The 21,869-nt window shown below is 32.0% G+C and overlaps 2 protein-coding genes across 4 annotated transcripts in view; both read left to right on the forward strand.

Annotated features, from left to right (window-relative positions):
* The window catches only part of LOC144564815 (profilin), a 96,417-nt gene that overhangs the window by 67,657 nt on the left and 6,891 nt on the right, over positions 1–21,869 (forward strand). The gene's annotated exons all lie outside the window — the stretch shown is intronic.
* LOC144564812 (phosphatidylglycerophosphate phosphatase PTPMT2-like) lies at positions 11,685–15,336 on the forward strand. The gene is made up of 6 exons (XM_078314410.1): positions 11,685–12,259; positions 12,688–12,810; positions 13,248–13,341; positions 13,464–13,546; positions 13,808–13,897; positions 14,494–15,336. The coding sequence occupies exons 1-6, from the start codon at positions 12,071–12,073 to the stop codon at positions 14,797–14,799; spliced, it is 885 nt and encodes a 294-aa protein (XP_078170536.1). The 5' UTR covers positions 11,685–12,070; the 3' UTR covers positions 14,800–15,336.

Raw genomic sequence — 21,869 nt, forward strand, 5'->3', positions numbered from 1 at the left:
ATAGTGCTCTGAATTTGACAGAGCAAAGTAAGCTACAGAGTAATGAAGACAGACCACACACTGACACAACGCATCCCTCTTTACATTGATGGACTACTACACCCCTTGTTTAGTCACGCTAATGCGGCGTAAATGATGCAAATAATTTTGTATCGTCTCCGTTGTAGGGTGTGAAGAGCTTCGGATTTCGTGTGTCTTATCCCATGTTACCCCGATGTATCCGATATGCATTGTATTATTATACCCGTATCGTATCGTATTGTATCGTATCGCACGATACTCGTATCTGTTCAAAATTACCGTACTGACATATTACGTATTGAATATGATACGATAACTGTATTCGTATCTGATACAATACCCGCATTCGTATCCATACAACATAGATTTTATCCAATGTAACTAATCATGGCCTAATAATATTAAATAATAGCGGAAGCAATAATATAGGGACAAGTTAATAATTCATGAAAAAAATTTAACGGAATTAAAAGTTCGTGATTCGAAAATAATTCAGATATAATAAAAAATAATTCAAAATTATAAATTGAGGTCGGAACGAAGATCTTAGTTCCCTAAGAGAGTAAAAAAATTATATACTAGGAATTTTTTTGGTTCATGAAATAATTCAGAAATAATTTTCGTATATCGAATAATATGCAGATTGATTCACCAATAACTCAAATTCAAATTATTCACAAATAATTCACCAACTGTTGCAGTAAACCTTGCCAGTAAATTATCTTTTCTTCTTTTTGTCATCATTTTATTTTTGCCATTAATGGACGACAAAAGCAGCAAATAATAACGTGTATTTGAAAAAAAAAAATCTTTATTTCTTTTTTTAGGATGGCATATTTAGAGAGGTGCGGGAGGGCTTTTTACAAACAGGCTAGTTTTTTTTTTTTTTTTTTGAGCAAACAGGCTAGTTATTGTTCATAAATATTTTAATATTTTCATCCATATCTAAGTATAGTAGACCGAATATCAAGATACGGATATTTAATGCAGATGTGATGTATCATTATGGACAAATTTACGATCATACACGTGCAAATACAGATCATGTATGAAATTCAATAAAATTTCAAACGGATAGAATTCCTTTGGCAACATCTTATCTCGAAGGCAAAGGCTTTTATAGACATAAGAACCTATTTGTAAAATGAACATATTTTTATTTTCAAAGTTCAAACAGTCGATCCGAACCGTTCATCTTGTTCTTCATATTAATATGTGCTTGGAGACCAAATTTTATATTTTTCTGAATTTTTTTACTATTTATTAAGATGGGTACAAAATTCAATGGTCTGAATTTGATATTTTTTGTACTCATCTTAATAAATAGTAAAAAAATTCAGAAAAATGTAAACTTTGGTCTCCAAGCACATATTAATATGGAGAACAAGATGAACGGTTTGGATCGATTATTTGAACTTTGAAAATAAAAAGGGCGTTCATTTTACAAATAGGTCCTTATGTCCATAGAAGCATCACTCAATTTTAAAATGTCGACAACAAATCTATTTAAAAAATAAAACATATTACCGACATTTCTATAGATTAGTTGCATGTTAATTTTCATAAAATTTGATTATCATTTGATGTTTGATAAAAAATTGTTAAAGAGAGACCGTTGTAAATTTAATGTCCTTTGATGAACGAACAAAAAAACATTTTCATGTTCATGGTATGTATTGAGTATAAATTACATATCGGATTTCAATTGCATATTATTATTTTATCGTTAAAATTGGTAAAACTGTCAAACTAATCCATAATCAATGGATTTCAACCAATTTATAATATAAATGAATACATTTCTAACACTAAAAATTGCAATGTATAAATCTAGTCATAATAATGTTTGACAATCTACACATGCCAATATTACATGACCAACATAATTGATAATCTCACTGTACAAGTTATGTAACAGTGTATAAATTTAGTTGCACAAAAATCAAGCATGTCGATCAAATATTATCCATAAAATTCTCCTAAAATTGATTTACAGTACGTGTGTTTATTGATATATTTTTTAATCAATTTGACGGATAACATATAACATGTGTCATCTACAAAGTGTATAAATTTATTTACATAATAATCAAGAAGACAGATCAAATATTACACATAAAATACTTCTAAATGTATTCACAAGACGTTTAGTATGTATATTGATGCTTTTAATCAATTTTGATCATTTATGATCCTCACAAAACACCAAAACCAATAACCAGTGAATTACCTTAAGTCCTATGTAAGTGCATAAATTGATTTGTGCAAAATCAGCCAGATAAATCACGCATTAATTTATAAAATGCTTTTGAAATATTTTCAGATCGCGCTGTGTATTTTTTAAAGGGAGCTGATAATAGTACTCGTACTGTACCCGCAGGAAAACTACCGAAAATTAAATGTGCAAATATAATTTCTCGCGGGGATCGCAAAAACTGCACAATTCGAATTTTTTCCTAACCTATGAACAAAAGTATTTATGCCTATGTATGGAAGTATTTGTACCTACGATGTGAACAATTATTTATTGCGTTGATTCTTAAAGCCCAAAGATAACAATACCCACGCTACAGTACCTGGGGACTACCAAAAATTAAATGCATAAATATAATTTCCTACGGGGACCGCAAAAACTCCACAAGTTGATTTTTTTTCGAAAGTATTAATATCTATGCAATTTTTTCTTTCAAATGAGATTCATGATGATGTACTTTTAGGCTCATTATCACACAAGTGTTTATACCTTGCCTAACAAGTATTTATACCTACACTTGCAAGTATTCTTTTTAAATGACACTGAAAGTATTAATATCCAAGTATTGAAAGTATTTATACTTATACACTGAAGTATTTATACCTACGAGGTCAACTATGTTTGTTAGAGGAACGTTGATGCGAGAATGATTGGGAAACTCGAAAAGAGATTATCATAACAAGTTACACATCAAAGTATTAATATCTTACTTTTTTAAGTGCTAATATCTTATCTTCTAAGTATTTATATATATCTGCGAAGGTATAAATTAATATCTAAATATTTTTTACATATGACACTAAAAGTATTAATATTTAAGTATTGAAAGTATTTATATCTATACACTGAAGTATTTATTTTTACGAGATCAATTATTTTTGTTAGAGAAAGGTTGATGCGGAATTAGTGTCGGGATTTTGAAAGGGGGACCACGGAGAAAGGATGTTGCTGAAATTTTAGAAAAATAATTAGTTGAGACTATATATAATATATTTTTAGAATAATAATTAGTGGACACAATATAATTAGTGGAGATCATAATACAATATTTCTCTAAGTGTGATCCTGTAGCGCGGGTACTAAAATAATTATTCTTTTTTAAATCAACCTACTCAAGATACTTCTAAATTTATGTTTTTTGGCGGATAACCTGTTATACATGTTTTCTACATATGTGCAAATTTATTTACATTAAATCTAAAAAGTAAGATCAAATGTTAAATATAAAGTTCTTCTCAACCTTGGTTGCTTTTCTGATGCGAGTATCGTAAATGTTGGCGAAAAAACTCTACCGCATGTCCTTTCCTGTAAGAAATTTTACAAAAATGTCCTGCTTCTCAAAATCTTAAAACAAAATACCATTCTTCTAAAATAATAAACAAAATGCCCACTCTCATTTTCTCTTCTTTTCTCTTTTGTTCCCCTTCTTCCTTTTTACTCTCATCAAATTTTGACGTCTTTCACTTTCTATGTCTGTATCTTCCTTTCTAAACTCAAAATCTTATAATAGATTTGCCCCTCTTAGCATTTGTTCGTCCCTCTAAGCATCCATTTAGTTCTCGTTTGATGATGGATGAAAATTACAATCAGTTAGTATTTCTATTTTCGGATTTTGTATCAATTTATTATTGGTTTATGATATTTAGTTCTTGTTTGCTTGGAATTTAATATGTAATAATATTTATAATTAATTTTAACTTTCAATTTTTTTTATTGAATTAGTCAAACGAAAGGACTTAATACTATGTTATTTTCAATCATTTTCAATCCATAGTCTAAAGAATTAAATATGTAGGTTTAAGAGTCAAAGAAAGGGCCAACAATTTCCATTTTCAATCTATAAACTTTGAAGTGAAAAAAGATTTTCATTGATTTATTTTTCAAAGGACGCATAAAAATAAAATATAAGCCCAATATGTGATTTTCAAAGTTTAAAATTGAAATACTTTATTTAATGTTCCAGTACGTGATTTTCAATTAGACTTGTTTAATGATGATTATATAATATTGTTCTTCACATTTTGAAAGCTTATACAATATTGGACATAGAGGGCTACATAAACCATTAAATTTATGATTTGCAATTTATATCCATGTTTTATGTTTTTTACTCTTTTAGTTTGTTAGTACAGTAATTTAATAATGAATAATTATAACAAACCCCCACTCTCATCCCCCCATTTTTCCCGCACTCTCTCTCTTCCTTAACTGTCATATATCCACCCACTAATTTGTTGGGGTTTACGGGGTGCTATAACCAAAAACTCGTTTAGGCTTAAGTCACGGAATGACCGTAGAACAAAAATTTCTACGGCCAACTTAAGCTCAGGACTAAACGGGGTATGTCAGGAAACTTTCCAAGGCGGTCCACCTTCAGTAATCTACTTACCAATTAAATAGATTAATATAACATATTTATACCTTGTTTCCAAATCACAGTTGGAATGCAGACCGAGCGAGTAGAGCCTCACCAGGGAAGGAATCGACTCGGAGTATCACACGTGTGATACCTCTATCGGTTATCCACCAGGACTAACCAGAGAGCGGTTTGTTTCTTCTGCCAGAAATACCGTAAACCGCGGAATTCTGCAAAAACACTATTCACAGGGAAAAGATGAAAACCCGTAAACACGAATTTTTGGTTGCTCAGTTTCATCAATATGCAAAACTGACATACCGCTAAATTCGGTAAAACACTATTCATCAATCCCGTAAATATACTCCACAACAACCCGCAAGATTATACGTCAAGTACGTATAACTTTCTTTTCTCAACCGAAATACTATTTGGGAGAGAAACCGAGAAAGAGAGAAAATACCGATCCGTTTCGACACGAAACGGTACGAATAAATTAGCTAATTTCTCTCTACCCCTCCACCCCTATTTATAGTGTTTAGGGTCGGTTGCAAAAGACCAAAATGCCCTCCAAGTTCGGCCTATTTACAAGGTATGCCATTGACACCTCATCATTTTATATGTGAAATGACCAAAATACCCTTTCCACACCCTTCCACACTCTTCTCCATGTTTCTACACATGCAAGGTGGCATAGGTGTGAAATGACCATTTTGCCCTTGTGGATAGGATTGATGACATGTCATCTGGATATGATCAATGACATGTCATGCGGATAAGGACGAATTTGAAAAGACCCGAATGCCCTCGGCCCAAACACAAATAATATTCGTATAATTATTCTGAACAATTATATATATATTTTTCTTGCGGTTTGTTGTTTCGGTAATTTATACAACGTGTCCTGCACATTTATAAATTAACCGGTTAACTTTTATACAACGTGTCACACACGTTTATAAATTAACCAATGTTTATGCTTGTTATTTTTACATAACATTTATAATTTAATTATAACACGTATAATTAATTATAACCATCTTACTATTGATCATAACCAATTTATAATCAATCACAATAAGATTCTCCGATTAACTCCTATATGGTGTGACCCACTAGGATCTGTGTTATGTTGGTAAATAGAGTTAAAACTGTTTTAACTTCTATAATCATGGGTGACATCTGGAAACACATCATGACCATCCAATTACACAGATGATGCTGTACTGTACAATATCACGATCCAGTAAACAATTTACTTGTGTCTGTTCTTCTGTCTCATAGCTATCAGATCAGTTTCAAGGTAGATGTGTGTCATCCTTGCTAACTGAATCTTTTCTTAATCTTGAGCAGATTATCAAATATAATTACTCTTGTAATTATACTGCTAGCAGATAATCTTACTCTATCAAGGGGCCCATTGATGCTATAGCTCGTATAGAGATACGAGGGACAAATAGTATTCTTGGTAAACTATCACTTCCTCAGCTAAGCTATACATATGGAAAAGTTACCGTTATGACTGCTTTTTACGGACAGCGGTAGATAACAATCACACATACATATTTCTTAGTGGGAACGATAAATACCTCATACTGTAGAACCTGACACTGAATGAAAACATAAATGACACGAACACAATTCTATTTAATGTTTCATTCGGGGTCTGTCAAATACCATGTTCCTAGAACATGTATCTATGTGATTAAAATGACATCTCGTGTCAGGTGGTTTGTAAAACTTAACCATCTTTTAATCCACATACTAACCTTATCGCGGTAATTAGTGTTCCTGCTAATTACCTTGGTCAGTGACCTTTTAAGAGTATATATTATCTATATTATGGAGTTTCACAATTTCAGTCATGAACTCGAAATGATCCATAAATTCAATAATACTCAAGGCAACAAAATGATATATAAATAAACATTCAATTCATGAACAAAGCTTTATGATAATTTATCGTATTATTGACTTCTAGATTATTACAAACTAACATAATTTCCCTAAAAGTTTATTTTTATCCCCCCACTAATTTCCCTAAAAGTTTCATTTTATCCCCCCACTAATTATAAGAACCCCCCACTCCCATCCCCGCATTAATTATGCATTCCTCTAATAACAATTCTTGCGTTAATTATTGCTTTAAAAACAATCTGCGCATTAATTATACTGTTATCTAATAACAATCACTGTTAATAAATGCTTATCTGTTAATTGATGTTCAAAAAAGTATTTATCATTATTTCTGAGAAGTATTTACCCTTGTAACATAGAGTATTTATCCATGTAACATAGAGTATTTATCATTATGTCTAAAAGTATTTATCATTGATGTTTTACTGTAAGTTGCAATTATGTCTGAGAAGTATTTATCTATGCAATACAAAGTATTTATCCATGTAACATAAAGTATTTATCATTATGCATGAGAGTATTTATCATTGATGTTTTACTGAAAGTTGCAAGTATGCCTGAGAAATATTTATCCATGTAACATAAAGTATTTATCCATATAATGTCAAGTATTTACCCATGTAACATAAAATATTTATCATTATGTCTCAGAGTATTTATCATTGGGTGAGAGAATTGTTTATTTAATGGTCTCCAGTTGTGCGGGGACGATTCAAAAAAAAAAGAAATTTTGTGCGGGAACAATTAATGGATTGATTTATTCTTTCATAAATAGAGATCATTGAATAGGGTTTAATACCTGATAAATTCAAGTTAAATACTTTGATGCTTCAAGTTAAATACTAACAGTTTTTTAAACGTTCATTAATGATTGAGCGGTCCCCCCACGTTTAATGGTCCCCAGTTGTGCGGGGATGATTCAAAAAAAAATGAAATTTTGTGCAGGGACAATTAATGGATTGATTTATTCTTTCATAAATAGAGATCATTGCATAGGGTTTAATACCTGACAAATTCAAGGTAAATACTTTAATGCTTCAAGTTAAATACCCGCAGTTTTTTAAACGCTCATTAATGATTGGGCGGTCCCCCCATGTTTTTTTTGGCAGTATCTGCGGGGATAAATGCGGGGATAAACCTGCGGGGATTGTTATCACTGTCCTTTAATAATATCTTGAACTTTATATACATATGATAGAGATAAAGTTGAAATGAAGTACAAATATAAACATATATAGTTATGATTTGATATTGCATTGTAATTCTCCTGATTATTCTCTACTTTCTATATATTTTATTTTGATTGGCATTGGTTGTTACTTAATTGGAAAACATATATTTGTTAATATATATTAAATATTTCTGACGCATGTTTATAAAATATTTGTTGACTATTATGCGTTCTCTAAAGTTCAATGAGAGAGAAGATGCTAAATTTTTTTGAGAGTAAATAAGAGGGAGGGGAGAGAGGGGAAAGAAGGGGGGCAATGGAGACCTCCACAAGAATATTTTGTTAATTATTTTTAAAAAATGACATTTTGTTTGAAAATTTTAAGAAGCAGGGCAATTTGTAAAATTTTCCCTCTCCGGCTCTCCGTGCGTATTGCTGGAGTCACTATTATTCTAAGATACATTTACAATGCGTCATGAATGTTTGTTGATATTTCAAATTAATTCAGGTCATATTGATGGTTCTAATGCTACCACAAGTAATAAACAAGTAGGGATATATTCAGAATTTTCGTCAGAGAGAAAAAAATTATCAAATTAGGTAATTAAATAATAGATAAAAAATAGTGCTCTAACTTTCTATTTCTAATGGTCTGACTTATAATTCTAATTCAAAGTATTTATTCTAATTTTAATCCTAAATTTAACTCAAATTATATATCAAAATTTCGGACGAGGATAAACAAATTTCGAGAGAAGGACAAAGTTGGTCCGAATAGGTCTATACATCTCCATAAAATTTCAAAATCCATAAAAACTTATCTATTGTGAATGCATAAATTTATTTATGCAAAAACTGAAGCATATAAAACAAATATCACACACAATATTATTCTAAAATACGTCTACAAGTGCATAAATTTATTTGTGCAAAAATTAAGTAGATTGATTAAATAATACGCATGCATAAATTATTCTCGTGCATTTACCATAAATTATGCATGTATGCCGATGATTTTAATCAATTTATGTATGTAGTATGTTGATCATTTTAATCAATTTAAGCCATATTAATAATTGTAATGTCGCTAAAAATGACGGATAACCTATATCATATATTCATATGTTCTTTATGTAACCGTATAAACTTATTTACAATAACCAACCAATTAGATCAAATATTACGCGTAATATATTTTACAGTCCGTTGTAGCTTTGAGATTTGTTTTGTAGTCTTTAAAAATATATTTAACAGTCTTCTTGAAATGGAATAACTATTTCTATTTTGGAGTCAATTAATTCCTGTTAAAATGGAGTCGCTATTTTTATTTCCGAGTCAATTAAATTAGGAATGTTGACGAGACAAATCGACACAAAATTGATGTCGATATAAACGATGCTTTTTTATTTATAAGAGGAAATCAATACCTAACTTTAAAATCATTATTTTGGTAACCTTTCCTTTTCCGTATCAGAACCGCCTTCTTTATCCTAAAGCGAGATTGGAACTACAACGGAAACAACCACTTAACACTGGGTCCCACATTTAGGGATTTTCACGTGCACCGCAAAGAAACGGGAGCTGATATTCACACTACTAAATTTGTTATTAACACAACACAACATAAAATTTAAAATTAATTGATAAATATTCCCCTACTTAAAAACTTAATCTAGCAATTATTGCCATCTCATACCAAATTAGCACAGCTGTAGTTTCCTTTTATTCAATCTAACAAAATAAATAGAACTCCTGATACTATTTTCATTTTGATTATTTTTTATTAAACATTTAATTTTCCAAGTTAATATGCACCAGACAAAAGAACTAACACGACTAACACGAGAAATAAAAAGTTGCACCGCAGTGGAATATAAAATTAAATAAAAGAACTAGTTAATGAAAAGTATAATGGTTATGAAATACTAAAATCAACTGGACCAAAATCAAGTTCAATTCATGAATTGAATTTGAATATAATCAATGAAAATAATAGAAAATGAATTAAAATTTATGTTTTGTGCAATGAATTAATCAGTATATTTTGTAAAAGTTTCTTTTCCCCTATTCCATCTAACATTTGAGGTTTGAATTTTTTTTTTTTTTGTGGAAATGAGAACAGAACATAATCAAATTAATTACTCAACTTTAAAATAATCGCTTAGAAATTTTATTGATTAAAGAAAAAATAACTATAATTGTTGCAAAAAATATTTCTCTTTTCTTATTATTATAAATTGTGTAGTTAACTTGATTTTTGCCCAACTAATATCATTGTTAGATAACTATTATATTGTGCATCAGTTAGTTTTTTTTTTTAATTTGATATTTCACTACCATGCAATTTTGTTTTCTCTCTTTAATGGTTATTTTGTTTTGTGCATATTAACTAGGAAAATTAAAATATCTAATTACTATTAAACAGTATAAAGTTCTCTTTATTTTATTCGATTGAAATAAAAGGAAACATAAGCAAAAGAAAACTAAAGATGTACCAATTTAGTATGACAAACGTCGTAACTGCTGGACTAATAAGTAAGGGCATACTTGTCAATCAATATTAAATTTTAAGTTCTATTGTGTTAATTACAAATTCAGTAGTGTGAATATCATCTCCCAAAGAAACAGACTTGGTCCGACCTCCTTTTTTTAATTTAATTCAGATTACTATTATGCCCTTGTACAATAATTTATGAAAGGATCATGATAATTGTTCCCGCACCACTATCTCTCCATTTATCTCTACACTTAACTTTCATAACTGCCTTGGAGACCATAAAAATCCAGCACTGATTTTTTTTTCTAAAGTATTAATCTCCATGCATAGATGTATTTATGCATACAAGGTGAATAATTTTTACATAAATAATTATATCTAACCAAATCTCAAATTACATGGGGGAAGAACCATACATGTTTTAGAGGTGAATTTTTTTTCTTCATTCAATTTCATCCATATTTCTGACGATCTAAGAAGAATTTTATGAATCTAAAACCACGAATATTTTCTACGTAATTTTCTCTTTCAAATGAGATCCATGATGACATACTTTCAGGTTCGTCGTTACAGAAGTATTTATATCTCGTCGTGCAAGTATTTATACATATACTTGAAAGTATTTTTTACATATGACACTAAGTGACATATGAAAGTATTAATATCAAGCAGTGTTTTAATAATCAGTTCTTATTCGGTATTCAGAAAGCCACCGCATACCGCATACACGGTATGCGGCCGCATATTCGGATTTTCAAATGAAAAATCGTAGGTATTAACTCTAATAAACATAGATAAAATTACAAATAAATATAAATAAAACATAACATAAGTTAGAACAAGTTAACAACCCACAATATAAATTACAAAACTACAAATAAGCATAAATAAAACATAAGTTCAAACTTAAATAAATTAAATTATAACTTATTCTGTTCTTATTTGGATTCTTATTCTTTATTCGGAAAAATTCGGCCGAATAGATAATATGCGGCCGAATATTCGAAATTGGATATTAAACCGAATACTCATTTTCTATTCGGATTCCAACTGAATACGAATATTCGGCCGACTAAACCGACTTTTAAAACACTGATATCAAGTATTACAAGTATATATACCTATACACTAGAGTGTTTACCTATGTAAAAAATACTTAAATAATCATCTCGTATACGTTTATCGTGATAAATATTTTTTTGTATGGATAAATAATTAGTGGGAACCATAGTATAACCTCTAATTTTAGAAGTCTTTAAATATTTAATGGAAATCATAATATAATTTTTTTAAATTGTAGCATTGGAAATAGAGAGATAGAAGTGTGGAGATGAATATAATTATCATTTCCGAAAATACCGGAGTTCAAAACTCACTGATCAGGATTACTAACACTGATTAATTGCGGAAGGGTAGTTTAGTAATTTAGTTTCTTTAATTAGAAGGGAATGGTTGTTGTTACCTTCCCGAAATACACACTAGTGCCTTTAGAAAGAGAGATACCCACACAAAAATTGGGGAGCGCTTCATTCAAATTTCCTCCTGAAAAGTTTTCAATTCGGTGTCGGTTTAATCGACCCTTTTCTCTCCATTTTCTCCAATATAGCTCTTAATCGCGCTGATTTGACTTCGGTTGAGCATCGTTGCTTGAACCTTTCGAATTTTAGAATCAGTTTGCAATCCCCATGCAGATTTGCTTGAATCGATCTAAATCCCAATCAGCTCTATCAATCAGAAGGGGTTTCTCGCGAATTTGGATTCTTTGTTGTTGGATTGGAGTTAGGAGAGGCGTTGATTAGGGTTAGGTTCTTATTCTCTTGATCGTTTTGACTCAGAAAAAATACCGATTCTAGTATGAAGATTATTGAATTAGGGGAAGACAATTGCGAAATTGAATCGAGTGGCGGTGAAATGGTATCCGTAAAAGCAAAGAAAGTATTTGTGTTGGCTGGGGCTAGGCTTTTGTTTTACCCTACTTTACTCTACAATGTGGTGAGAAACAAGGCGCAAGCTGAGTTTAGATGGTGGGATGAAGTTGATCCAGTAAAATTCTTATTTCCCAATTTCAATTTGACCTATAATTATTCATTATGTTTTTTTGGTTCTATTGGAATCTCAATATATTCAAGTTTATTGGAGAGAAGTTTGATATTTATAACTCTTAAATCGCGCATAGCACCAAATTGTTTGGAGATTAGGGCATATACATTCCTCTAAAGTAGCTTCTCCAATTTTTCCTTGGAGCCAGTTTCAATTTGTGTAATCATGGCCCTTTTCCTCAATTGGAGTTATTTTAATTTTAAATCAACATCACAATCTAGATTCTCCAGTCTTCAGTTTGCATATACTTTTTAATATTTCCAATTCCAAGCATATATGGCACACCCTAATATGGACTCTCATTTTTACTGGCTGATACCATATGCATATTGTGTCTATTATTTGTTTATTCAATTTGTGCTATTTCATAGAATATTTTGCTTGGGGCGGTTCCATTTCCAAGTGATGTGGCACGGCTGAAAATGCTAGGAGTGCAAGGTGTTGTGACCCTAAATGAACCTTATGAGACTTTAGTGCCTTCTCAATTGTACCAGGCAAGCTATATATTTCCTGCTTCTTGTTGTTATGTGTACCTATACCAACACATGCAACCCTGTACTGGTTTTAGTGCCTTCTCAATTGTACCAGGCAAGCTATTTATTTCCTGCTTGTTGTTGTTATGTGTACCTGAACCAATAAATGCAACCCTGTACCTGTTTTAGTGCCTTCTCAATTGTACCAGGCAAGCTATTTATTTCCTGCTTGTTGTTGTTAAGTGTACCTGTACCAATACATGCAACCCTGTACAGGTTGTAATTAAATAGACATGCAAGAAAAATTCAAATGGACATGCTAAACGGATGGTAAGAACTCTGGTGTAGAGAATACAGAAGAGTTTTTTTCTTGATTGGTATATACTATAAGTAGACATCTTTTCCTTTACTGTAGTTTTCAACTATATCTTATTTTGAAATGGCTGTTGTTGTTCTAGGCACATGGAATGGATCACCTAGTCCTCCCCACAAGAGATTACCTATTTGCACCTTCATTTGGGAACATCTGCCGTGCTGTTGATTTTATCTATAGTAAGTACATGACTTATAAGTGGAAGTCAAATTTTTTAATCTGATATTACACATGTTTCATATTTAATCTGATATTGTACTTCTTGGCAATTTAAGATTTTGTTTTTTGTGCTTTGTTTCAGGGAATGCAGTTTCTGGGAAGAAAACTTATGTGCACTGCAAGGCGGGGAGGGGGCGCAGCACCACTATTGTGTTATGTTATTTGGTAAAATCCTAAACTTTGAGGGGATCTGACTGGAAATTTACATATTTGCTTAATTTGATGGTTTTTGTGTATTTTTGGATTGACCCTGAGTTTAGAATTGGGAAGATTGTAAAAAAGAGAAGAAAAAGAAAAGGACCACAATAATAACTCTGATGCTACTTTTGGTTTTGTTGTCAATAAAGTGATTATATGTTTTATGCTGCTCTTTTTAAAAAAAAATAAACCTATCTGAATTATACTGATATTTTAAAAATACTTCAGGTAAAGTACAAGAACATGACACCAGAAGAAGCATTTGAGCATGTTAGATTAATACGCCCGCGTGTATTATTGGCTCGGTCTCAGTGGAAGGTGCATAATAACTATCATTTTGTAACTAGGGATGCATGTTGGTAATATGCCACATATATATATATAATTGGGTTCTTTTGCATATCGGGATCAAAATATTTACTGTACTCCTCAAATAGCCAATAGTTTCTCATACTCGCTAATTATCAGGGTCTGATATATGCAATCACTGGTTATAGGAAACAAAATGATCATTGACAGTTAGCCTGTATCTGTAATGAAACTTTTATTGCTAAATACAGAATGAACTGTAATGAAGCTAAAGCAGATTTACATGTTGCGTTCCAAAATTGTATGAACTCTTTGTGAAGTTAAAACACAAGTACAGTGCCATTTTGTGACTTATATTTTGATGACACTGTACTTGTCCTAGGCTTTTGTGATTTGAAGCAATCCAAGAAATTATTTTGCCTGTTGCAAATATGAGAAAAGATTGCTGGTTGCAAATATTGTACAGTATATGATATTTGCTGTTATTTTGGAAGGTCTAATTTAGTTGTGGTGAGGGTGTACAGTTGCCTCATTGGCTGTTATTACTATTTATCATAACAATTATTACTGCTAAATGCAGTTTGCCTGTTTTTCTTTATATCTAGGCAGTAAGAGATTTTAGCAAGCAAATCCAACTTCCATCTCAAGCTGTTGATTCCTTATCTGATGATGCTGTACTGGTACAAAATTTTACCAAGCAAATCAAACTTCTTCCATCTCAAGCCGGTGATTCTTTATCTGACGATGCTGTTTTGGTAACAAAAGAAGATCTAGAGGGCTATCGTGACCTACCTGACAGCCATAGAAGGCCAGTGATTGCTATGCTGGCATGTCTATTCACCTCCTTCAGGGTCTCTAGTACCAGGCCACACCTTGTCAGAGACCCATTGCCTGAAGTACCAGCATGCTAGGTGAAACTAATATGGTAGTTGTTTCTACCTATATGCTCTCGAAGTTTCATATTTAGTAGTTATAATAATACCTTCTCTGGAAAATGATATTGCTTTTGGCTTGTGAGTGCTCAAGTTGAGCTTGTTTATGTAAATAGTGGTGGCATGGAGCGAAAATAAGTGCATTTCTAGCATTGTTCATGCATGCAAGTACCAATATTTGGAGTCGTATTTGCTAGTGCAAATTTGGATAGAAGGGTCAATGGATAAAAGCTCCTTGATTTCTTTTATAATCTGCCAAGTGGCCTCCAAAACCTTATATATTACTGCATGCACATATATAAGCTGCTGCGGGGGTGTATATACTTTTGGAGGCTATTGTGCATAGTGAAGTTGGAAAATATTATGCAAATTACCTTTCTATTTTCCTACTGCGGCCTTGTGTAGATAAAAGTGAGATTAAAAGCATGAATGTTAAGCTGAAATGTTATTTTGTACAATCTTAAATTTATCCAAAATCTGACAGTTATATAATCTAGTGTCCTGACCTTTTCATTACATGACTTCCTCTTTTTCTTTTTCCTATTCTAGATGCCTTGTAGCACAAATTTATAGTTTTAACTAGAACTAAGAAGTCTTTTGTTTACAAAACCATTGTTAAGGGTGATGTAATGGGAATTATGGGATGCCTCTTGTTTACAAAACAATTATTTAAGGTTGATGTAATTGGATGCAATGTGGTTTGACTTTTGACATCAAAGAATTTGGCCTTTGCTTTCTGTCATTGAAGTTCCAGGACAAAAGACTACTATTCTTGTTTGTTGAAAATATATATTTTTTCAATATTGTACAATTTGCATTACTTGTATTTTTCATATAAACCTTAAAGTCTTTTGTGATAACTGGCTACCAAGGGATTGTTTTTGTTCTCTATTTATTTGAAAAGACCAAAAGCACACATACTGGGTTTAGCTTGGTTAGCTTTATATCTGATTATGAAATATTTTATATTAGAAAACAAACTTGTGTAAGGATGGTGACAACCGAAAAAATGCTTATTAAAAATAAAAGTTAATATGGATTATTTTATGATTTGGTTGTGTTATTTATTAAAATTTGGTCCAATTTGATTAGTAATTGCGTGTCTATCTAGTGATTTGAAAGATTAAGAATCATTTTATTTTATATTTTTGTTGGTTATTTTAATGATATTTTCAATTGATCAAATTTGACGCAGTCAGTTATAGAAGGTTAAAAAATATTTTAGTTCTAACGTTGTTATAATCAGATAAGTTCGTTTTCAATGTATCAGTTCCTTCGTTAACTAGCTATCAGAGATTCAGAGTTGCTAGCTTACAGAAAGAACCAATACAAGTTCGACATCAAAATCACATATTCGATCGTATATTTTAACACAGCGCGAACTGGAACTCGAGTAGTTCACAAAATCTATACTTATTAATATAACCCTTTTTCTTTCATCGTGATTCTCTCTGTTGAGAAAATCAGATACAGCTCTGCACGAGCGCTGGAAATGACAATTGCCCACTTTTGTGCTGTAAGTTGTTTGAGTGGCGAAGCAAAGTGAGGAAAAAGCACTGAAGTAATCTTATAAATTAAAAGTTTGTACTTTTGTTCACTATATTTTACAAAAAAAAAAAAAATCACACATCAATATTATCTAGCCTTCGTTATAAAATAAAATAAAACTACCTGGATTATTCATGTCTCAATCTTAATTTTCTGACTCCGTACTGGTTGCTTTGAATACCAATTGTGACATCACAGGCTGTAGCAGAGATAAGTGTCAATGATTAAATTTTCAAGATCATGTTTGACAACTTGTATTGAATAATTAATTAACGCTATGCCCATATGACCCCACAATCGCTGCTATAAATATGATGGCAAAGAATGTGTTGTCTTTGCTATGAACCTTACCTTTCAAACCAGACGATTTATAATTTAAAAAAAATTCTCTAAAATGTTGAGATGTAATTTGGACCGTTTGATTTTTGATTTGATAATTCCCTGACATCATGTGATGGATCATGGCAATAATATGATTCGAATCTTTCACAGCGCACTTAGAAAGATAAAAGCATGCTTTTGAGCAAACTAATAAAATTTTCAAACACTTTATTCTATTCACATTATTAATTACTTTTTATTTATTTAAAGAGGATGCAAAAGATGCATTTTGAATTTAATTTATTTTAAAACAATCCAATTCTTTGGTATTTCTCCGTAGAATTCCGCACGACTTATTATATTAATTCCTGTTTTACTTGTTCTTGGCGCTTCCAAATAAATATTTTGTAATTTTTTTGCTGAATATAAAAAAATATTTTAACTTAAAATACTAAATATTTTTTCATTAAATATACGTCTTTCCAGAAAGAATTTCAGAAAACAAGCTAGTTAGAGAAATGTGACATTTCAATTTTATTTTGGTTGTCATCAAGAGCTTGTAAAAAACGTACTAATTTGGATGATTTCTAGACGTTGATTTTTGAACTCATTGATTCACATAAAAACAAAATTGAAATGTGATAATTTTTTATGAGCACATAGTGAAAATAAGATAGATCACATCTAACGATTTTATTTTAACTTTTAAATTTTAAATTTTGAGTTATTAAAGTTGTCACACCCCAAATCCCGGGTATAACAGCCTGCTGCGTATATCTATTAAGACATATATACGCAAGGCAGTGAATCTTTTATACGCATTACCAATAACATCATTACATAATAACCACATCCTAAATTTCACGTGGCTATGCTGTCAGACGCAATCCTGAATCGTCTCTCTGTATCCGTGTAATAAACCTGAAAATGACCCAAAGGGTGGGGGTGAGAATAAATTCTCAGTGCGAAATTTGCCACAGTTAGATTATTGGACTTGCAATCAAACTCCATATTCAACAATGAAACCATACAACAACAATTCAAATCAATTCATATTCATAATAAAAAGGAATGCATATGCTCGACAACAATTAATCAGATGAATCACAGTTAACGGAATTTCCAAGATGAATTTCAAACACAACACATATTTTGGCTTAACTCAACTCATTAGGGCTTGTAGCAACTACAAATGTTCTTTCGAGCTGGATCCTTTATCAAACCCTCGTCTGTAGGGTTACTGACACCTACAGACGTTCCACCGAGCTGGACCCTTTATCTGACACCCATCTGCAATTGCTTGGCTTAACAGTTATTAAGGTCTGGTTCAAGTCACATAAAGAAAATTCTCTTTCGAATCGTTTCCAATATTCGTAATATTCAATTGACCATCCAAATGCATTAACACGTAGGAGAATGCCACCGAGCCACAGACGTTACACACTAGTCACCCACGATTCCAATTCACACATCATAACATAATCACCCTCCCTCGTCCCAACCGGTACTGGGAAACATTGAGGGCCGTTCACCTAAGGCCATTAGGATCCTGGGAATCAAAGCCAGCATACAACCCGACTTTGCAAATTCATTTGGATCCAAGTGCTTAACTTCGTAAATCCATTCATATACATAGTTCGTGGTGACTTTCAATCAAAATCAGATCATAATAGATCGACACAACCAACAACCATACCAGCATGCAAATCACTCAAGTCACATAAATTCGAGTTTAATTTGATTGGGCTATGCAAATGCTTTACACAATTCAATGATGCAATCAATGATATTCAACATGACAAACGAATACACAGTTTAATTCCTGAAAATAAAGTATCAAACAAGTCCAAGAATCTCGCACCTGATTACGACGAGCGTACCGCTTAAATTATGGTTCAGACGTCTCGAAATGTCCAGCAAAGTCTTGCTCGACCGAGTTTACACCTATATGACAAGTAGGCCTGGTTTAATTCGGGTTCAGTGGTCTATACGCTTACTTTAGTTTACTAATAGTTTATACAGTCCTAAATCAATTTTTTTGCTTTGGTATCGATTCTTGTCGGTTCCTTCTTTCTTATCAACCATCTCTATAACTGAGCACATTTGCATCTAGGCCCTCTAGCCATATACAATTTCACTTATCAGTTCACTATTTTGGTTCTCGTAACAATTCGATTTACCGATTGGTTAAACCCTAATTTGGTCAAAACCTCAGATTAACTGTTCAACGTTCTAGAATTTTAAGATCAAGAGGTAACCCTACCGATTACAAGTCTAATCGGTTGGATTAAACAAATCAATTCACGATTATGCCCGGTTTCAGTTTTGGCAAGAAAAATCCTAAAAATTGAAATCCACAAATCGGAAGGAAATCGGGAAAAAGATTGACAAATAAACAAGCAAGGAGTGTAGAGGAACTAGTCCATGAGCAATTCGAACACAAATCTCGGGTTTAAAACAAAAACCCGAGAAATCGAGAAAATTCGAGGTTTCGAAAGAGAGAAGGAGAGGAAGGAATACCGAATCAGAGAGTTAGGAGAGATCCACAGGCGCTTACTCGGTTCCAACTTCGATTTCTCGCAACAATCGGGGGTTTGAGAGGAAAGGGAAACTCTCTCGCTCTTTTTCTTCTCTCTTGGCAGAAATTCACTCAAAAATATGAAAGAAATGAAGTGGGAGAGAGAGAGAGCACCGGAATTATGCAAATAAACCCTCAGATTCATCCAGTGCGGATCGCTCACCCGCACTGGACCTAAGTGCGGACGCACTCAGCTGATCTTTCCAGCGCTTTCCAGAAGATGAATTGGTGTCGGTGCGGGTCCTCCATCCGCACTCACCATCAGTGCGGACGCACTCAATACTTAGTGTTATTTTTCAGCAAAATTTGGAAAAGTCCGAGCCTAGTGCGGACGCACTGAGACTCCAGTGCGGGTCAGCCCATCCGCACCCAGCACTTAGCAGATTTCAGAACATTCAGATCAACACAGAAAATCATGAGTGCGGACGCACTGAGATCCAGTGCGGGTCAATCCATCCGCACTCACAGAAATTTTGAAAGAAATTCTAAGGAAAACAGAAGCCAGTGTGGGTCAGTCACCCGCACTCACCACCAGTGCGGACGCACTGGATCTAAAAAGGTTCAGAACTTCGAAATTTCGACGCGGTTTCGATTTACACTTAACTTACTTATTTAGAGGAACCTTAATTAAGGTTTAAACTTCCATTTTGTTAGCACGATTTTTGATTCTTGCTTTTAAATCATTAAAATTTTAATTGTAAAAATTTCGTAACGTAACAAAAGTTTTTAAAAAAGAAGACATGGTGGAGACACAAAAAATGGAGGCATTTGAACACTTCTCATATCATATATGTGTGAATTATAGGCGAAGCTAGCAATATGATAGCCAGTCGTCTACTTCTGAAAATAAATAAATAAATTGGAATCCAGTGAGCTCTCTGTTTATTTTTGAAATTAGATTTGTCTATTCATGACTAGCTCAATTCAGAAATACGAAGGAGATTGCGAAAGAGAAACTCTCCTCTTTGCCTCTGAGTTGTCGACTATCGTGTTTAAAGAAGGAAAAACATGATATGATGTAGCATGACTAATACGTTGTGACTTGGTCATGTCATGACACATGTCAAAAATTTATTTTTAGGTGACATGACGTGAAGCAACGTAATTAAAATGGAGTACAGTCACATCATGTGTGGTCACGCCATGATAATATGTGACGCCACTATTCGCGTGAAGTGACTAAACGTACTTAATTATTATTTTCAAATTTAAGTTATTTTAAAGAAAATAATAACAAAATGTAAAAAAAAGAAACCGTTACAAATTAAATTATAATTAAGATGTAATTAAAAAAATGATCACATACGTAACATGACTAAAATAATAAATGACAGTTGCATCACGTGATCGACACACATAACGTAACGTGATGGATAAAATTGTGACTAATTTCTTTCCCTATTCGGGCCTCTGTTCACTGTACAAAATTCACAGACATGACAAGCCTCATATATGGATGAGACTTGATGATTCTGCTCAAGTCGTAATTTTCTTTTCTTCCCGAAATTATGAAGTATTGGTGCAAGCATGTGCATGCATATTTACTTGTGAATTGTGATTTTAAGTATATGTTGCAGCCTGCAGGTATAGCTAGCTTAAAACATGAAAAAAAAAATTTGCAAGAAAAACATTTCATTAGTCTCTACAATATTATGTTTTCTTGATATTATAATATGATTTAATTGCTAGTATAATAACAAAAATCTTACAATTTATATGTTAAAATAAAACTGTTAAATGTGATATATATTATTTTTTATTACACACACATAAAAATTATCACCTTTTGATTTTAGTTTTGTGTAAATTAACAATTTGAAAAATCAATATTCAGAATTTATTCACATCTGTGTATTTTTGTAAGTTCTTGATACTAATAAAAACAAAATCGAAATATCATAATTTTATATGTGTGCATAGAGAAAATGATATAGATCATATCTAGCAGTTTTAATTTGACATTTAAATTTTATTTTTTTAGGTTATTGTACTATTTATGCATTTATGTTTACGTATAATGGTCCGCTTGCTTGGAATAAATTTCAGTTTCAATTTAGAAAGTACTAAAATTTAGACATATATGCAAATTTTGTAAGAAAAAGGAAAATCCGTTTTTGATTTAGTGACAAAGACAATATATGCTCTTTGTAGGAACTCGTCAGTTCAAAATCTGAATAAAAAAAATCTCTTGTAGATATTAAACAATTAGTGTCTTCACTTTCAATCTTTACCCAAAATTTTTTTGTCAAAACAAAAAAAGAATACTTGTGTCACCAATTATTCAAAAAGATAATCTGGCTTCGAATGAAACTGGCACACAGTGCAAATTAGATGACTAATTAAAACAGTTGGGTTTCTAAATTAATCATTGTGCAATGCAAAATTAAACATATTGCACTGTCTTTGTTATTCCACTCCTGTCACTGTCCTTTTGAATATGTAACTCTGCTCATGCAGAATTTATAATTATAAAAATTCATTTCAAAATAATATAGGAAAATAGATGAATTGATAGAAAATTTCAATTTTATCGAAGGAACCGATTAATTTATTCTGTTCCTTTAGAGATAAAATGGGGATATTGAGGATTTTTTTTGTGGCA

This window comes from Carex rostrata, chromosome 13 (assembly GCF_964058835.1).
Source record: "Carex rostrata chromosome 13, lpCarRost1.2, whole genome shotgun sequence".
Taxonomy (NCBI): domain Eukaryota; kingdom Viridiplantae; phylum Streptophyta; class Magnoliopsida; order Poales; family Cyperaceae; genus Carex; species Carex rostrata.